Source organism: Oryzias latipes, chromosome 5, assembly GCF_053564925.1.
Source record: "Oryzias latipes strain Hd-rR chromosome 5, Olatipes_Hd-rR_3.1".
Classification (NCBI taxonomy): Eukaryota; Metazoa; Chordata; class Actinopteri; order Beloniformes; family Adrianichthyidae; genus Oryzias; species Oryzias latipes.
In genome coordinates this window covers 26,443,355-26,463,098 of record NC_136241.1, presented here as the reverse complement: position 1 = coordinate 26,463,098, position 19,744 = coordinate 26,443,355, and the positions used below count along the sequence as shown (strand labels likewise).

Here is a 19,744-nt window from a genome sequence, read left to right as displayed (position 1 = left end):
TTGCAGCGTTTCCCGCATGGTTAGTCCTGGATTTTGTGTCCATCCTAATGTTGTTAGCCCGTGTTGTAACACCGGGTTCTTCCAGCTCCGTACTTCTTCCACAAAAAAAGCACTGACCACGCGGATTAAATATAAAATGATGAGCGAACAGGTGCTTCATAATATTCATAACATTAATGAAAGCCCGTTTGGAAGAAGATCGCCCCTCATATATAACCGAGCTGCTGCATAAATATATGTGACAGCAAAGGTTTGTTTACAACGGGACACATTTCCCTTCCGGTTTTTCGACACTACTGTGCATGCCCAAATGATTTATTCTGACCGAAAGTTTGACCCATGTGAACGTTTCTTCTAATCGGAAAAAGGTTTTCTGTGCCCATGTGCACGGGGGAATTGTAACCCGACAATTGATCCGATCAAGATATTCTGCCCATGTAACCGCGGCTATTGGGTCTGTACAATGGCAATTTGGGCCAAAGAGACCTTTTACTAGAAGTCAAGCAAGAGGTTTAATGGTGAGGTCAAATGACAGCTCTGTGAATCAAGCATAAATTAGTTTTTTTCTTTTTAGCCGGGCCGCAAATAATTTGTGACATTTGTAAAATTGAAGAGTTTCACGTTATGTCAAACTGAATAAATATTGCATGAATACGACGTAACATCCACGCAATGTGGGTTAAAATTAGTCGAGTGACACGTCTTAAAAGTCAGATTCTAATTTCTGTCTCCCATCAGTTGCAGATTATTTTTCATACGTTGCCAACCCCTCTCAAACGGTTTGATTTACAGAAACTAAACTAAGAACAATTTGAGACAATGTTGTGACAGTTCTTAGACAGATTTGGGATAGTTTTGATATTATTCTAAGATTATTTACGACTGTTATAAGACTGTTTCTACTAGAGAAATTTGTGACACCATCTTCTTTAAGATTTTTTCTCAAGGATGTTGTTGAATATATTTCAATTTCAGAAACGTCGTATTGGAGAGCTGCTACTCAAACAAAGGACTTTTCAGGATTTTAAATTGCTTTGGAAGATTCTTTGCAGAAATAATTTAAAAATTTAACACAGTCATAATAGATAACTTATTGCTAAAAACATTTATTGAAGTTTTAAGACTTTTTAAAGTTGGCAGAACAGGATCAAGTTTTTCACACATTGGTTTTTCAAGTTTAGATCATTTGGAAGTTTATTTGGTACTAGAAACTTGACAGATTTACACACACATCTCAGACCAGTTGAGAATTACTCTTTAGTGCTTCTACCCCTTGCACAGTTATACAATAGAAACCATGATTTAGTTCTAAAGTCATCAAGACATGAAAGCTACTTTAATGACCTCGGACTTTCTAAAAAACATCTTGGGTCCAGTTTTGGTCATCTTAGCTCAGATATATATTAGTTTGGTCTTCTCGGGGAAACCGAAGGAACGAGTTGTGGATTAAATCTATTGTTCTAGAGGCACCTAAAACATCTATTTGTGATGATAGTACAGTCATTTTAGGGACACCAAAAAGCAAGCATTGAATTGACTTTGCTGAGGACAACAATTCAGCAATTGTTGTGTTTGGTTGCTGCGTTCAGTGGGCTGTTATTTTATGTCTTTAAAGTCTCACTACGATCATCTATTGATCTGTTTTCAAAGCATTTCCAGTGGTCTTTTAATTATGATTATGGTGGTTTTTGCCACAATTAAAAAATCAGTGTCACTCTCTAGGACATAGTTTCTGCTGAGCGGCAGGAGTTTACTAGAGTTGTGGGTGGAACAACTCTAAGATTAAAAAAGAAGATGAAAAAAGCTTCTTATAACTTTTTAGCTCAGAAAATGATCTTGTCTTCTAAAAGGATTGTACTGGTTTACATCTTCCTGATGTTCAATCTCTGTGTGACATCAAAACTTTCTCTAACTTTCATCATATCTGACTAGAGATTTTAGTATAAACTTGTCCTGAATGCGGTGTTTTTGGGGGCAAAAGTCCCTAAAGCTTCTTGAGAAGATGGAGATTGCTGACAGCTCCCAGATGACAATCAAAGAAACTTTTTTTTGTTTAAAGTTGCAACGATAATCTCAGTGATGGAATCACTCAGGTTGCTATATTTTTGACTCTGCTTCAAAAAGCCTTTGAAGTATCAAAAGGGGAGTAGGAAACGTAAAATGTGTGAAACGCTGCGCTGCTTCTGGCTGTGTGCGATAAATAAGGATAAAAAGCCTCCCACGCCTCTTCTCGCTGTGCTTCAGGGCCCAGCCTCCAGTTATTTTGGCTCTATTGTTAGGTCTTTGTCGGTGTCTTCACCGGCGACACACCCGAGCTCCCCGCAGCTCCGTCATCTCCAGCCGCAGACAGACATAGGAAAGCAGCCATCATGTGAGTCCTGCCTCAGTCGGACCGAGCCTTTACGGTGCTTCTTTGAACGTCACGCTGGGCTGCTAAATTCAGAATATTTGGGATATTTTGGCTGCGAAAACACAGCTGGTGTCTGGGGCTTGAAAGTGATCCATCTCCCGCAGTGTGAGCCGAGCTGCAACACTGCCTCCTGCAGGAGGAGAGCATGTTTGCTCAGATTTTCTAATCCTTTTTAGTTCCATTCTGATTTTATCAGATTTTTTAGAATTACAATTGCTCCCTTTTTAAATTTTTGGTTTTTTTTTTCAAATTAATGTGACTTTTCTATGCTTTCCTTGTCTTCCGACTCAGAGTACAACGACTACGCCAACCCGCTGGTGTGTGCAGCGTTCGTGGCAATGTGCCCTCTGTGGGTGCTGATCGCCAGGAAGACCCCCTCCACCAGGGAGGTCCTCTATTCTGGCTGGGAGCCGGTCATTATCGCAATGGCGATCAGTAGGTACGTTTCATTAAAGTGGGCCCAACGGGTGATGGAAAATGGGCAACAAGCAATTAAAAACAAAAGTAAATCGTTTTTGTATAAGTGGTGGTGCGTTCATGGCTGGAACTGTGTAAGTGATGATGATAAAAGAGTAGACGAAGAGCTGTTTCATGAAGGGTGCTTCTCTTTTTTCAGTGTGGGAGGTTTGATCCTCGACAAAACTGTCACCAACCCCAACTTTGCTGGAATTGCCGTCTTCACACCAGTCATCAACGGTGAGCAGCTGAGAACTGGATCTGCAACACAGAAGTAGCTGCTGTCATTTTCACAACAGTATTGGGGCCATGGGCTGAGCTATAGGGGGCTATAAGACAATTTTTGAGTCAATATTAGTGTCATTTTTGACAAAGATTAAGAAATTGTTTAATACAAACTCATTTAAGCATTAGGAAATGCACCTCAGCTAAAAGAACTGCTGTTTTCATTTTAATAACAGTAACGATAATAAAACTCTTTGATAGACTTAGTATTTTTAAGCCTTTCTTTTGATCCTGCTGAATCTGAACAAGGGAGAAAGTGTGATCACGTCAGTCTGAGAAAAAGTGTATCAAGTGTGTAGTGAGGAGTTTGAGTGCTGAAACATTTAGAATAATCGTAAAAAATAAAGCTAACTACCTTGTGGATTTCACCTATTGCGGGTTATTTGTACAACGTAACTCCAGCGATTAACAAGGTATAATTGTAGTTGTATTGTGATTTTCCAGCAGAAATAGACTCCAGTAGGAAGTGGTTACCATAATGGCATTTCGATCAGAGACCACATGCAAAAACAGTTTTTAAACAGAAGTCGTTTTAAACTATCTCCTTTGAGTTTTTGTTGTTGTTGTTTGGCTCATTTGGCGTTTTATAATTGTTGTGTTTTCACTGAAGGTGTTGGGGGTAATCTGGTGGCAGTTCAGGCCAGTCGAATTTCCACCTATCTCCACATGAGTGGTCTTCCCATGGGAGAACCTAGCCCCTCCCCCAGGAAGTGCCCAACACCCTGCATGGCTTTCTTCAGCTCCAGTAAGTTCCTGTGAACTGGAGCCACGAGCAAATTGAAGAAGTGCAGATTTATTTTTATTTTTTTTCTCTTCTCCTTGGTTTCAGCGGTTAACTCTCGTTCGGCCCGTGTGCTCTTCCTCTTGGTTGCTCCTGGTCACCTCGTCTTCCTCTATACCATCAACTCTCTGAGGGGAGGGCACACCACCCTGACACCCATCTTCATCACCTTTTATCTGGCAGCTGCACTACTGCAGGTAAGCACACTCAAGTATAGAAAGTCATCAAGGCAAAGCTGCCTGGTTGAGGGTTTGGGGTTGTATTCCACTACAACGGGCCTTTACGTCCTCTAGAGTCCTAAAGCAGGGGTCGGATTTTAAGGTTACATCCACCTGGTAGGCGGTGCCATAGCAGACCCGTGACATATTGGAGAAATTATGTTCCAGCAGAACAAGAATGCACCAGGTGTATTACTGAAGACAGAACTGTTGTGCCTGTAAATGGTGAACGCATGACCACTCGAACATTAACTTATTTCTTTTCGACCCACCAAAGGTTATGATCCTCCTCTACCTGGCAGACTGGATGGTTAACTGGATGTGGGGGAGGGGCATGGATCCAGACAACTTCTCCATCCCGTACCTGACCGCCCTGGGCGACCTCCTGGGGACGGGCTTCCTCGCCCTCTGCTTTCACATGCGCTGGTTCATTGGGGACAGAGACATGAATGTGGGCGATTGAGCTGCAGAAACATTCAAAGAAAACCCCTCGGACGTACTGTAAGCGTGCATGGATGGACGACTTGGTCTGTGTGTCTGAGCAATCTGTCTGAGTGGACAAACTTAAGGGCTAATTGTCGTCATGGCTCAGGATGATCCCTGAGCCATGATATCCCACAGTGGATATCAGGATGTGGCTTACCTTCTCACTTTAGGGCCCAGAAAATCTAGACATTGCCTTTCCGTCACTATGGAAACAAGGATATCTCTTGCTAACCACCCAGCAAACCCCCAGACTCTACTACCCCTTCTGTATTTGAATTAATACCCATCCATTTTTTTTATTTTTGTTGACCGTGATTTTTACTGTTGGTTGATTATGAATCTGAATTGCTCCTTGTTCAACATGCACAGCGAGTCCTCATTATTTTCAATGGGGATGTTAGCCCTCTTTTTTTTTTAAAGCTTTTAACACTTGAAGCCACAGTGATGAAAGAGAATATATATATACATATATATTTGTGTATGTCTCAAAACAAGAATGTTTTATCACAAAGTGCTATGTACAGAATGAATATTACACAAAGTCTGGTGTAATTTAGCGCTTTAGTAAATATCAAAATTAATTCTTTTGGCCTTGTTATGGTATGAGAGAAGGCTGTGGTCTCACCACAGGGGACTGGACCTAAATTCTTTTGTAGCCTTTTCTCGTAGCTTCATTTGAGCACAAATATGGGCTGTGATTTTTATTTTTTAATGCTTCTGTCTTTTAGAATTGAAGAAAAGAAGCATCAAATTGAGGTCGATGCAGCACAGCACTCTAGGGCGCCTGTTTTTTGTAAATGATTAACTCATTAGTTTCTGCTGATTGATTAAAATTCAAAGATAGCTTGGCTACCAGATTTACAAATTAGGATGTTGTGAGAAAAACAAATCAAACAAAATATTTAAAGAATCAAGAATACGAATATAATTTATTGTTGGAGATTGCTCCAGGAGGAAACATTGCCAGTCCTTTTGTTTGAAATCACCAGCCAAACAGAGCAGAATTGTTTTTAACCATTTTAAGATCCTCCCAAAAACGAAAGACACTTCTTTTAAATCCATTTAAAAGTTAATAATTTGAGTCAACTATTTATTTTGTTCTATAAAATAGGATAAAAGATTAAACTCAACTAAAAGTTGTTAAGTAAAGCTAAATTTTCACCTCTAAAATGTGAGATTTTCAGTTTATCAATTTTAGATCCACGTCACCCTAATTCAAGCTGTTTGTAAAGCGGCCTTATGTGCTTTAAACTGATTAAATATTCCATAATAAACATAATATTAACTGCGACTATCAAACCTTTGTGGGAATAAAAAAAAAGAATGAAAATGAGTAACAAATTTAGTTGTGGCTAATTAGGATGCTAATACATGCCAATGCTAGTTAACCAAAAAGCTAATCAGCAGAATGAAAAGTACAATTAGCTCACTAATCAAATGCTAAAAAATGATTTATTTCTTACCTTTCAGCTTACTAAATAATTATTGACCGCTAATCATGTAGCTCATCAGCTAGCTGACAACTCTAATCGGTTAGCTATCTAGCAATGCAGCGGGTGGTTGAGTCTGCTAACCTTTTAGCTTAGCAGTTAGCCAACAGCTGTAGAAAGTTGGGTGAGTCCGCCAGGTTACGTTTTTTTTTTTTTTGTAATTCTGGTATAAGTCTTATTAAAATGAAGTTTAATAATTTATGGAATGAAAAGCGAAGTAATTAAAAAAACATAAAAATGGAGAAACTTTTAACTAGAAAACAAAAACTTTGGGATTTCTTTCTATGCTTTAAAAAAAAAAAAAAATTTAATGCACGTTTTGTTTTTATCTTATTTACACCAGAACATTTGAAATGTGCCAATTAAACAAACAAGTAGGGCAAGTAAAACAGGTAGAAGAAGAGGAGATAAAATAATTTGTTCATTTTAACTGCTCCAAAGCTTCCAGTGCTCATTTCTTGAGGTTTTTGTTCATTTTTTATTCATATTTGGCTTCATATTCAGAAATCTGACTTTTTTGTCACAGGAAGTTTTGAGGAAAGTTTAGCAAAACTCTGTAAATATAAGGCTGTTCATCTCTTTCTGCTAATGTAAAAATTACCCACAATTCATCCACCCTTGTCTCTTTTAAAATAGGGGCCAGCAGAATGCATGTGCGGGACACATAGTGCTAATGTGCAGAACTTGATCCTTTTGTTTGTTTAAAAAAAATCTTGGTCTTAAAGAGTTTATTTTAAATATGTTGAAATGTTTTGTCTTTCTTTCTAATCTTTGAATTAACTGTAAAACATCTTTTTGTGTGTGTGTGTGTCATAAAGTTCATCAACCACTTCAACTAATGCAAGAGACAGAGTACTGTAGTCTGCACACTACCAGCAGAGGGCACTGCAGGCTGTTTAGTGTCTTCTGGATGTATTTGATGCAGAAAAGTGGCATCTTTCCATTTTGGCTCGACATTATTTTCATTTTTTACCATCCATGTGCCGGCTTACTGTCTCCACATCAGCAGAAAGGTGTGAATACTTCTTCAATGGGGCATGTGATGCTATGTCTATTTATTTGAAAAGCACATAAGGCAAATTGTACATATGGTATTTATTCTATATATAAGGTTGTTTTATGTTGCCATTTTGGCTCAGTTTGGCACCATGTCAGACTTTTTTTTCTTCTTCATTTCGAGCCACTACTCTTTTGCAGAAACACAAAACGGCCTTAACAATAACAGAGCCAAGTTCGACTCAGAGTAACCCATCAGGAGTTAGGTTTGCCTCTTTAATTCGTTTAATAAAGGATGTACAGTCTGTTGATTACTTGTGATGCGATAATACTTTGGCAGTGGAAAAGTGTGCTGGTTTTTGTCAATGTTTTTGACCATGTGAGGGCTGAAGCTCCGCCCCCATTCCCAGCCTTCTGAGCTTGTTCCCAGCTGCCGCTGCCTTGTTAACCTTGGAACCCTCACGGGGAGCCGCGCTCAACTTCAGTTTGCTAACATCAAGATCAAACCTCTATTGTTTGCTTGTCAGCTCTAATTCCTTTGAAGAAAGCTGATGTCAAATGTTCCGGCTCTGGAGATGTCGCTCTGTATAACCTCTCAGAGGAAGAGGAATTGTTCGGGGGGGGGCACTTTCTGTATCTGTAATTTGCTGGAAATAAATGACTATATTATTTCATACAGTTCCTCTGTTTTAGTCTAGCTTTTGTTGAAATTGTTGCTCTTTCATCCTGTAACAAAAGTCTTTGCAACGATGTTTCTGTTCAATTAAATTGGCATAAAACATTCTCCCAAGCTGGTTTATGCTAGTGGTAGTCATGTCTCAGATTCCGGTTCAAACCAAGTAGGAGCCCAGACATACTTGAAAAATCTAAAGTACATTCACTGACTGTATATTGGGACCCCCTTCCCCCTGGTGTTCCAAACAGGAAGTATCCGTTGGCTCCAAGAAGCCAAAATCCCATAGACTTCTATAGAGTAATAAACATCTAATACTCAGAATAACCATTCTTGCTCTGATACCTTTTTTTAACATGTTCTTGCTATTTTTTTCTTTATTGCAAGTTTTTAACTAGCTAATCAGATACTTCAGTATAATGATGCGGTGTCTACCAGCTCCTCCATGGAAAATCTTAAATGTTCGACACGTTTGACAGATTTCGTGTCGCTCACTTTCTAGTGGTAGGTGTATGGCCTTCCAGAAAGCTCCATCCTGATCGGAGAGAGTGGTTGCCATGAAAATACTGAGTCAGACCGATATGAGGATTTCTGGTTCCAACATGGCGAAGTCCACATAAAAAAAATTGTTTTGTTGGAACCGGAAGTATACGTTTTTTATGGGTGACGTCGCACGCACTCAGTCCAGTTCTCATAAAGTCGAAGTGCAATAAATAACATCACATTAATAGATTTCAAATAATATAAAGGAAAAAATACATATTTTATATATATAAAGAGAGAGAGAGAGAGATTTTGGCACAGACTTGAACTGCGGATTCCGACACCCCGAAAAAATGGCAAACGCCATATATAGTGCATTAAGTAGAGAGTAGTAAAAGAAATTGGACAGAATCTTAAAAATGTGTTAGTTAGCAGATTTAAGCAGAGTTGAAGGTTGGAGGTTTAAATGTAGGTTATGTTCTCCTGTCTTTGCCCCCTCCTGTGTCCAGTTGCTGCAGGTCAGGTGGGTGTAGAGGCCGTCGGCTGCCTGCGTGAGCTGTCAGGGTCCTACACGCAGTCGTGGAGGAGGGGGAACAAGGATTAAGACAAATACGGATAAATTGGCGCAAACAGGGACAGGCATCAGAGCGTGCACCTGCACTTCTGCTGCACACCTCCAGGCTGTCCGTCACAAGCTTCTCCAGGACTCTGCAGGACGCTTTCTGGAGGCAAACACAAAGAAAGCTTTGAAATAGAAGGAAAGCAACACAAAGCGGATGTTTTAAGAACATATCTTTAAGTTAAATGTTTGTGCTTGCCTTGTTGTGAAGCTGCAGCAGCAGAGACAGTGAATCCCTGAATTTGTCCTCCAGTCGTGTTTTCTCTTTCTCCTGCAGCCTGTCAGACCTCTGAGGAAAGAAAAAGTTGGCTTAACCCTTTGTAACCATTCATATCATATTTAATACACATTTCTGAGACCACTATCTCATTAATGATCCAAACTTTCCTTGTGAACCCATTATAAATAACTTAGTCCATGATCTCTGCCCTGTAGTTTATCATCATTCCACTGGGGGCAGTACAAGGGCTTTTCTTTGCCCGTGTCAAAATGGCTACCTCCATGAAATCTCAAAAACACTTTTGGCGAGAAGTGTTTTGCTTAGTGTTATGGTAAGAGTAGTTCATCCATTATTCTTTTTTGATGATTATTGCTGTATTAAAAGACTATAAAAGTTTTTGAGGATTAATTCTTTACAGTACAGTTGCACATTGTTGAAAATGTGTGGACCAAGATGCTTTTTTACTGAACATTCGTGTCAATATTTTTGCATATTAAACTAACAATGTTGTGAGCAAAAGGCAGTAAACAGGGTTAAGGAAATAGTAACACTGGTATTATTTTAGTACAGTTTATTTGAATAACTTTATTTTTTACATTTTTGTACAGCAAATTAAGAATTTTTTCTTTTATTTAGCTACTTTTTGAATATCAAACATAAAATAATAACATAACATTTTTTATGTTAAATTGTTTAATCTTATATTTTTAAAATGTAATGGTAATTCAAATATTTTCATATGATAGTAATTTTCCACATCTGCCATTTTATTTGTGGCAATTTATTCTCCTTTTTTAGCATTGTTTAGTTCAGCAATTTTCAAATTAATTTTTTTTAACTTAGTTAAGATTAAATTTCAAATCAAATTAATTTTAACTTTATGGCTTCTTAGCATGACCGCAGTCAAACAAGGTGCACAAGGTACCTTACAAGTAAAAACATTAAAAACAGCAACAACAAAAAAGTTTTGAACAGAATGTAAAATAGTGAAAAATTATAAAATAAGTGACACAGTAAAATAATATAATGGATAAAAGCAAAAAAAAGTACACCAGCAGAGTGGAGTCTCATGCTGTGTCATTATTTATTAACACATTTTGTTAATACAGCCTTGAAGCATACATGGGCCTATATATTGTACGCATTTCCAACACTAACAGTCTCATTATGATAGCGTAAAAACCAGAACTTGCTGTGTGCTGCACTCTTAATCCACTAGAGGGCAGTAGTTACACGCCTAAATCTTCAAAGCAGCTCTCCTGCTCCAGACTTTCATGTGGAAAAAGTGTGGGTTAAACACTCTATAACCGCCATTTGTTGTCACTACGTCACAACATAGTGAATCTGGATATAGTGCGCCTGTTCACCTGCGTGTTGGGTCTTTTGTGGTTGTTTGTGCATGGAGAGGGTGGGCAGGTACTGCTATTTTAGGGAAACCCATCATATGACAGATTACATTTATTTTCTTTTTTAAAAACCTTGAAAATTCTCCATTTTTAATGTATTTTTCATGCTCTAGAATAAATTCAAGAACTTTGTCAGGCAGGGGTTATTTTGGTTACTTTTGCATGTTACTAACAATGAACCTGCGTCTGGTGAAGCATTAAAAGCTACAATTTTGTCAACAACAAAAAAACCATCAAGTAATCTAAACGCCACAAGAGATAAAACGGCAAACAAGTCACAGGTACCACCACTAAACAAGCCGAGGTAAGCACTCAGAAGCCACGGACAAAACCCGACTCAGCAAAAGTCTGATTTCCTGTTTGATGAAAGACGAAACGGTGACTGTGAGGTTTGGATGATTAAAAAGTTTGACTGGTAGTGAATTAAACATGGCTCTGTCATGCTAAGTCTGTCATGCTGAGTCTGTCGTGCTCCGTAAGCAGCGCAGTTAGATCTGTGGATAGAGGATCACGCGCAACGTGGCTTATAAAAGAAGGATGAGTGAGAGGTCTGCTATGGAGGCGTGTGAAAAAGATAAATTAAGCAATTACATTAAAGTCGCTACACACTCATTGGCTAAGGTGTCAAACTTGTTTTTTTCTCACCTTTTCTTTGTCAAAGCTGACGTCAGGTTTCTTCTTGAGTAGCTCTATCTGCCTGCAGCAGCTTGTGCTGTCCTTTTGAGGATGGTCACTGTTTTCCTCCTGAAGATGACTTTGATGAGCAGCGCTGTTCTGACATCTAAAAAAATAAAAAGGAAAAAATGCAGCATGAAACTTAGACCCAGAACTTAAAGAGTTGCTCAGCACAGACGATCAAAGTCTTATTCAACAGCTCATCTTCTGTTAGCTTCGTCCTAAACGTGCAAAACAATGCTGCTATTGTTGCTGCATGTGGGCCGATATCTGAGATCTGCAGTGTCAGACAGCGCAGCGTGTCTTAACCTTATCAAGATTCTGGGAAACTCATCCCAGATGGGATTCATCCTCAACCGGATCAAAGGGAAGCAGCTGAAAGATCCCAAGAACACCGTTCTGCCGTCTGAAGACGGCTGAGAACACCTGACAAACAAACACACCGAGGGGTTTCACAGACCTTTGAACTGCATTATGTTCCGATAGAGAAGACATGAAGATCTTGGAAAACGCCGTCCCATGACCTCGCCCAGAAAACTACAACACGTGTTCCCATAAAGGTCAATGTAGGATTTCAATTTTCCATTTTACTTCATGTCCAACCTAGTTCTGAACTTATAGAGTGAGGGTCTATTTAAGCCCAACATCTTCACTGAACATAATCTCCTCACCATCATCGTAGGCTGGGGGCTGATGACAACCTAACCCCCCCGCCTTCTGTTCACAGGTTTGGTGCAGATCAGGAGAAAACAAATGAGAAGTGAAGAAGGGAGCAGTTTCTTTTCCCATGGATTCTCATTTTTAAAAAGTCTAATTTACAGCACAAAGAAACAATTTCATGATTCTGGTTTCAAGAAAACCCTATTAGATTTAAGTTGTTTTACATCTTTTTCATGACAACTGTTGTTGGACACATGAATACATTGAAAAGAAAAAAACAAAACACTTCTGTAATACGAAATTGATCCATTTTTAGGTGTTTCTTTTTTTTTTGATTGACCGGTGGGTCAGGGTGAGTTCACCGAGCGATCTACGATCTTGATATTTTGTGGGTGCCACGCCCATTTTTCACTCACAGATATTCCATATCCACCCAGTTGTGACTAAGGCTTCAGAAGAGAACTCTGATATTCTTGCACATGGTTGATGGTAAACGGTCCAAACGCTCTCATCAAGTTTCAGGTTTGTAGAGACATGTCCAAGTCAAGTTTTAGTCTTCACATGAGCCCAGCTTGTCATTTGTGATTGGCCAGGAATTACGAGGGCGGGGCAAAGCAACGAGAGAAAGAAAATTGGAAGTCCTTAGCTTTGTAATCCTTGTTGGGATAGTTCACGTATTCAAACTTTATATTTCCAAGTTTGAATGTCTGTATCAACGTCAGGTACATCATCCGACCAAATTTCAATGAGTTGCCGTGTCTCATGGTCACAGTTGTTTCCTTCCACCATTCTTTACATCCCATAATGCCCGGCTACGGTGGCCGTTTTGGTTCAGTTGCTCTGCTCTAAGGATGGATTGTATTCAGGCTGAGGAATCTTAGAGCGAACCGAAGCTCAGTCCGATTGGAAACGAACCAAGTTCACCTCCAAAGTTGGGTCAGAGAGCTGTTTGACCGCCTGAACCGCCCTTTGACCCATCTTTGGAGGTGGTCTCGGACCAGGAACAGCTCTCTGACCCAATCTATGGAGGTGGTCTCGGACCAGGAACAGCTTGAAAGTTTGTTCTGGAAATGAACTCTGGTTCATTTTGAGCGAACCAAATGTGTCTTAATGCACATTAATTCTTGAAGTAGTGAGGAGTTCACAAAAAATGTTTACAAAATGACGCAGAGGTAGATCCGGTTAACCTCTGATCGGAACTTTATAGGTCCGGTTCCTGCCAAGTTTTGGAGTTTCCTTGGGGTGAGATTGTGAACCCCACTTGGTGGTTATAGTGTTTGTAGTGGAGCCGTCATCAGTGTGTGAATGTGTGTGTGTCTGGGACCATGACTGAAAAGCACTAAATGAGTACACGCCAATCAATCACTGCTCGATCTACAAGGTAGAAGGTGGATCTTAACAGCAGACAACATGAATTTTGACAACGAGGCCTGGGTGTGAGATGTTAGCTGACCCTTTTCCACAGCCAAGCAGGCGGCAGGCATGCCTCTTCACCTCCTTCACGCCCCTGTCGTCCTCCTCTTCATCAGACGCAGCTCGTCCTTCCACGGCGCGCTGCAGACACTCGGCTTCTGGGGGCAGGACTGATGGATGCTTCACTGCAAAAAACAAATACAGATTTGCAACAAGTGAGAGGCAGACTTTAATTTGATGTTTCCCAAAGCTTCATCGCAAAGTACTCACCTGTCTGGCTGCAGGAGTCTTCAGAGTGAACCGGGGCGTCGCAGGTGTTGTGCCCTCTGTTGGTCACAACAACAATTTACATACAAAACTTCTTTTTTTTTTGCTTGATATTTTGCTCAGGCAGCAGAAAATAAGCAACAACAAAAAAAGCGAAATGCATATTATACAAGAGAAAATCTTAGAAAACCAAGAAAAGAGTAAAAATGGGGTGATTCTGCTGTGGTGGAGGATCTTACGTGGATGTATTTGCCTCTTAGAGAAGCCTTATAGAGAATGATTGTTGACTTTATCACTGGTTTAGTAATTAATGTAAAGTGTTGCATTTCCTCCATCAGGTCTCACTTCCTGGCTGGTGAAAGGACTCCATCCAGCAGAGATTCTGACTTTTTTGCTGAATTGCAGATGTATGCTGATGATGCTGTTCTTTCTGTGATTAAATCTTATTGTTTTCCTGGTCATAAGGGTGTCATGCTGATGCTTGATGTCCTACTCAAATCATGTTTTGACCTATTTTCAAATCGTTCTCAGTCAGTCGTCTTTCTTTCTGATTATTTCCTTTTTAACCAAAAATCAAAAGAATTTGTGTCATTTTCCAAAACTGACATTTGTATCTGTTTTCACTTTCTTCACACAACCTATTTATGTTTTGGCAGCTGTTGCTATCATTTTTAAAAAAAAAAGTTATTTCCTGTGGTTATCTGATTTCTTCAAGACGTTTTTGGATGAAGGAAAGTGAAAATAGCAGTTGTCACAGAGCTGAAGAGAGCTGCTCAAGCTGTCACACTTTGAGATTTTGAGCGACAGAGGAGTGTTAAAAACTCCTGTTTCAGGTTTGTGATGAAGATCTCCACATGCTTTAGACTGAATTGGCTCATCTGCAGAGAATGAAGACTGTGAGTCACATCAGCGTTCAGTCAAATGATGTTTAAAGCACGGTACCGTGGAAAACCATACATGCACGCGGCACAAGCACCTATATTGCTGCAGCTCTGTCTCCAGCTGGCTGATCCTGGACTGCAGCTGCGGCACAGATTTGGCCTGTTCCTGGATCAGCCGAACCCTCTGCAGGCCGACCCTCAGCGCCTCCCTGGCCTCCTCTGCGCGCCTCCTAAAAGCAGACAGATTATCTCACAATTCTATTTAGATCAACTTTTAAAACTTTCCGTTCAGACTTTTAAAATAAAGGAACCTGATCTGAATGTTTTCCTTCCTCAATGAAGACTCCATTCTCTGCAGCTTGCGCACCTCTTGATACGCCCAGTGAAGCTCCTCCTCCAAACGCTGGTTGAATTTGATGGCCTCCTCCAGCTGCCCATCGCGGGAGGATCGAATTAGCTTCAGCTCTCGAAGAACAGGGTCTCTGGGGTCCCTGACGTCCCATCTGCGTTCCACTTCTTTTGCTCCATCCCTTTGAGCCCCATCAGGAGCTGGGTTCAGTTTTTCCGAGGCGTCAGACGATTCAAGAGCAACGGCTTTGCAGCCCGATGGAAAAGTCGTCCTGCTGCTCCTCTCCCGCCTGAGGGCCACCTCCAGAGCCAGGCAGCGAGCGTCACTCCCTTGAAGAGCAGAGCGGAGGTCCTCCACCAGCTCCCTGAGAGCTGCAACCTCTTCTGGGAAAATATTGAAATTTTTTTAATCTCTCTTCACGAGTGACTCATTGTAACATCAATATTATAGGTGAGGATTATTTTTAATCTGATTTGTTCGCTTGAATTTACTGATTGGACCCAAAACTGGTCTTAAAATGGACTGTTTTGCTTTATGTCGTTGTATTATTTACTAAATGGTTGTCTCAGGATGGTGGCCACCATCTCCCAAGCCTGCACTCTATAATATGATTGGCCACTCCACACCTGAAGAACACTTGAAAGGTCATGTTTTTTGGTCATTTTTTTCACGATACAGATCCAGACGACGTCAGTAAACAGTGATTGGTCCACTGTCTGTCAATCAAATGTTTTAAACGTTAGACGTGAAGGCCAGTAGGCTCAACCTACTTTTATTCCTGCATCCGATTGGCCAGTTTATAACTTGATTAACTTTAAATTACTATTAAAATGATTAAGAACATGTTAAACATATGTATCAGATCAGGAATGGTTAGTCTGACATAGAATGAGATAGTAATAACTGTTTATTTCTCTATAGAAGTCTGTGTGATTTTGACTTCTTGGAGCCAACAGGTACTTCTTGTTTGAAATCCAAGGGGAGGGGTCATTTAGTCCAGTTTTCATATACAGTCAACAGTTGAAATGAAGAAAAAAAAACATTAATTGACTATTTTGCTTCCAAAACAAACATCAATAAACAAATGTAAAACTACTGCAGGTTTCACAAAGGCGTCGTGAAAAAATAGGCTGAAACAGCAGTTCATATTTAAAGAAATTAAAACGAAATCTGTTCTTACATAACCTGCTTCCAATTGGAGAACCAAACTAACCAAAAAGTTGCAGTCTAATGTCCCAGGGATCAGCTGAGTGACAGACGCCTAACTTTGTGATGAGCCACATTTTTTAACATCAATCAAATGTCAATCAATAATCAATTTTCCCAGGCTGGGATCATTAAAGTATCTTTATCTTATGTTCTCTGATCAAGGAAATGCTCTTTGAGGATTTACAAATGTTTAATTAAATTCTGTTAAAATCGTAAAGACCTAACTGAAGGAGAAAACAAGTGGTGAAATGTACACATCACAATAAAACAACAAAAAGACGTTACAGGCTGCATGAGTGACTCATCGATGACGCCTGTGACTTCATTCAAATATGCACAAACTCAACATTTAACCGTCTATTTTTTAACTAATATGTCAAATATCCCTCCAAAAATCTGGTTTATTTGTCCCTTCAAAATTAGCTAATGTTCCGATTTATGGCTAACTGGTGTGCAAGGAGCGACTGGAGGGAAGGGAAGTTGTGTGTAAATGAATGAGGATTGAGAACTGTGGTTTGGTTTCTGTCAGTTATGTCATGGTATTGGTCGGGTTCTGTTTGTTCCTTTGTCTGTCACACCAGTTTCAGGTTTATCATGCCACACAGCTAACTTATTTAAGTTAATTGCCCTCAGTCTATTTAAGTCTCTGGCTCAGAGTTCTTCACTGTCAGGTCATCTGCTTTGTCACTTTTATTTGTTTGTTTGTTGTTGCTTCTTAGGGTTTTTTTTTGCGGTCATGTTTGGGTTTATTTCTTAAATGTTTAAGTTCTTGCCACCAAGCCAAATCTCATGGAGTTTGTGAGTTCCTGACATTTGCAGCAAAGTTTACAAACTTGTTTTTATGAATGTTGAAGTCACCAAACTTGCGTTGTACCATCACTGGTCCTTTGTGACTTTTAAAGACGTGCAGATCAAAGTCTCTTATGCTTTTACTCTGGTTTTGTTTTTGGAATTTCCAAGTAAACAAATGTAATCCCTTTTGGGGTCAGGGGGTTGCTGGACCCTATCCCACCCACTGTCAGGCGGGTTGCCAGTCCATCACACAATCAATCACATTTACACCTAAGGACAAATTTAGAGTGAGCGACTGACCTACAATGCATATTTTGAGAATGTGGGAGGAAACTGAAGAAGCATGGGGAGAACATACGAACTTCACGCAGAAAAGTCCCAATTGAACGTTCTCACTGTCGACAGGAGTGCCAACCTCTCACCACCATGCTCAAAGTAAAGCAATTTAAATACTCAAGTCTTATTTAATTAATGGCAAACAATGATGAAAGTGAGACTTGAAAGGAAGGAAAACATCAGTGGATGAAAAGCTATAATTGCTGGGATTACGTAATGAGTGTCTAACCACAAAGACATTTATTGAAGGAGCTGGAGGGCTTTCATAATGAGGGGATCATCTGCAAAGAGGCGAGTTTTTAAGTAAAACAAAAAATTTTAAACAAGCAAATTTGGATTAAAACTCTTTAAAGAATCACTCCGAGGATCTTTTAATCAACTGTAAAAGCCCATTGCTCTTTTAATTAGGATTGTACCGTTTTAAGGCTAAATCCACACATCAGCAGAAGTTCCTTTAGAAATTTGCCTCTTAGCTGTAGGCGAGACTTCAAGCTGACCCCCCCTTCCCGTCCAGCTGCTGAGAGCTCTCTGTTTACATGCTCTCCTAGCTTACACGTTTTCTCACACACCCAACCTGACATTACCGCTGAACCAAAAATGGCGGGCACTATTGGAGCTATCCAGCCGTACAGCTCTGGGCCAGATGTCAGCTCAGAGAGGAAAACAAAGACGTACATGGATTTATTTGTGTGCAAGTGGATGCTTCAGAATGAAGCACAGCAAGTAGATTGTGGTCCACACTGCATTTCTTTGTCTGCTCCTGATTCACGATGATTTTAATGCAGAAATGCTCAGAACTGCAGTTAAGATTAGTTTTCTTGGTACATGTCCTCCATCATTAAAAAAAACGCCACAAGAACAAGTTAAAACCATAATTGTAATCAGAGTGGGTCTTTTGTGTTACAGCATATACAAATATTTACCGTTGATGTTTAATAAACACGTTTTTAATATAACAAAATATATTTTGTAATCTGTGTTTTAGTTTATTTGAACTGTTTTTGACCTGCTTTAAATAGTGGCTAAACCTCCCCTCTCCTTCTTCTAGGATAGTAGGTTCAGGGAGCTGCGCAGTACCTGCTTCGTGGACTTGCTCGTGGGTTCGAGGCTTCGTGGATCTGTTTACGGCTCCCCTCTGGTCCCTCGTCGTCAGATCGAAGCTGACGCACTTTCTCCGTCTGTATCGGGGCCAGCGGAGCCGGATCTGCCTCTCCACCAGCTCCGTGTCCTCAGAGACCGGCAAGCGCCACGCACTGTGCGCGGAAGAGCGCGCACGGAAAAAGCCGCAGAGTCGCGAGTGAAACTCCTTGAAGGGTATCTGTTCTGGCAGCGCAGCGCAAACGTCCCTGAACTCTTCATCTTTGAGTGTTCTTGTTGCGTCCTCCGTGCCGCGGAGTCCCAGCACCGCGCAGAGAGCAGCGAAGTCCTCTGCCGATACCGAGTCCTCCTGTCTGGGAAAGGCCAGGTGGTGGAAGACCTCCTGCAGGTACTGGTCTATCCCGGTGGCCAGGACCACTATTTCATTGTCTACGCCTTTGTTGGGGCAGTGATGGTGGGCCAGCGCGCTCCGGAGCCACTCGCTTTTACGCGCAGGTCTGGGTGCGGTGTGGATGCGCGCAGCGGCCAGCGCGGTGCGCTCCATGGGTGTCTGGAGTCACAACTCTCTTCCAACCGTTTTTAAATCCCAACAGCTGCAAAAACGACAACAAAAAAGGAACCAGATGCTGCTGGGTTCCACCACTCCTCGAATCGTTCAAGCGCATAATCTCCTCACAAGAGCAGCGACTCCACCCTCCGTGCGCACGCTCTCCTTGCACGCGCACGGATGACTGTACATGTCATACTACTTCAGGTGAGCAAAAAAAAAAAAAGCCGTTTGATCGTGGATCAGATATCAAAGGAGCAGAAAGAGAGAACAACAAAATGTTGAAATAAGAGTATAGATTTAGCCTGGAGGGACAGCTATTTTTAAATGACTTCTCACTCCTGCACTCACAGTTTCTAATAGTCAAGGTAGGATTCACTGAAGTTTGACTCCATAAACTTTGAAAAAGGCCTTCTTTTAGGTTTTAACATTTTTTATTGTTATTTTGACATAAACAAATAGTAACACACACACAAAAATTAACAAAAACAAAATTTCCAGCACAACAAAGTCACAGCACGGAGGCAAACACATCAGCTACATACATCCAGTACATTCCATAGATTATTTCATGGAGAAACAGATTATCATTAGCTTTAAAAAAAATGAATAAACTGAATTATAAAAAATACAGATTTGTAGAGGGACTGATAAGTGGAAAAGCTGAATAGATCAAATGCAATATAAATTGAAAAGAAGGGAACCAAATGGCGTGTGGTTGAACGCATCCCAGCCTTCAAGATGTCCAGATGACTAGACAGCCCCCTTGGGCTCCAAATTGACCTGCAGGGCAAACACCAATATCAATGCAAAACCTCAAAACCCTGATGAAAAAGACTTGACCAATGAAAATGTTTACAGTGATGTCTCATGGAAGCCTAATTTTTTCTAAACAAAGTCCATTCTTCTCTTTATTTTCACAAAAGTCGTTTTATCAAGTGAAATTCCTCCTCAGTGAAAACTATGACTATTTATATGAATAAGAAAAAAAAAA

At 40.4% G+C, this 19,744-nt stretch overlaps 2 protein-coding genes across 6 annotated transcripts in view; one reads left to right on the top strand and one right to left on the bottom strand.

The window, feature by feature from the left end:
• Nucleotides 1-7,803, top strand: part of slc41a1 (solute carrier family 41 member 1) — a 26,339-nt gene extending 18,536 nt beyond the window's left edge. For both annotated transcript variants that reach the window (XM_023955112.2, XM_078948069.1), the window contains exons 7-11: nucleotides 2,702-2,849; nucleotides 3,027-3,106; nucleotides 3,762-3,896; nucleotides 3,981-4,129; nucleotides 4,428-7,803. In XM_023955112.2, the coding sequence (XP_023810880.1) occupies nucleotides 2,702-2,849; nucleotides 3,027-3,106; nucleotides 3,762-3,896; nucleotides 3,981-4,129; nucleotides 4,428-4,613 (698 nt within the window). In that variant the 3' untranslated portion in view covers nucleotides 4,614-7,803. The remainder of the gene's footprint in view (nucleotides 1-2,701; nucleotides 2,850-3,026; nucleotides 3,107-3,761; nucleotides 3,897-3,980; nucleotides 4,130-4,427) is intronic.
• si:ch211-112f3.4 (EF-hand and coiled-coil domain-containing protein 1) lies at nucleotides 7,359-19,744 on the bottom strand. Of its 4 annotated transcripts, none has more exons than XR_002290272.3 (9): nucleotides 18,183-19,744; nucleotides 14,731-15,151; nucleotides 14,515-14,649; nucleotides 13,542-13,597; nucleotides 13,353-13,456; nucleotides 11,169-11,304; nucleotides 9,097-9,186; nucleotides 8,934-9,000; nucleotides 7,359-8,845 (listed from the first exon to the last, which is right to left on the bottom strand). XR_002290272.3 is itself a non-coding variant. In XM_004069196.5 (9 exons), the coding sequence occupies exons 1-9, from the start codon at nucleotides 18,745-18,747 to the stop codon at nucleotides 8,838-8,840; spliced, it is 1,623 nt and encodes a 540-aa protein (XP_004069244.1). In that variant the 5' UTR covers nucleotides 18,748-19,744; the 3' UTR covers nucleotides 7,359-8,837. The 4 variants fall into 4 exon arrangements, 2 of the variants coding, with proteins under 2 accessions (XP_004069244.1, XP_011473616.1); XM_004069196.5 differs by having other exon boundaries at nucleotides 13,312-13,456; XM_011475314.4 differs by having other exon boundaries at nucleotides 13,312-13,456; nucleotides 14,731-15,148.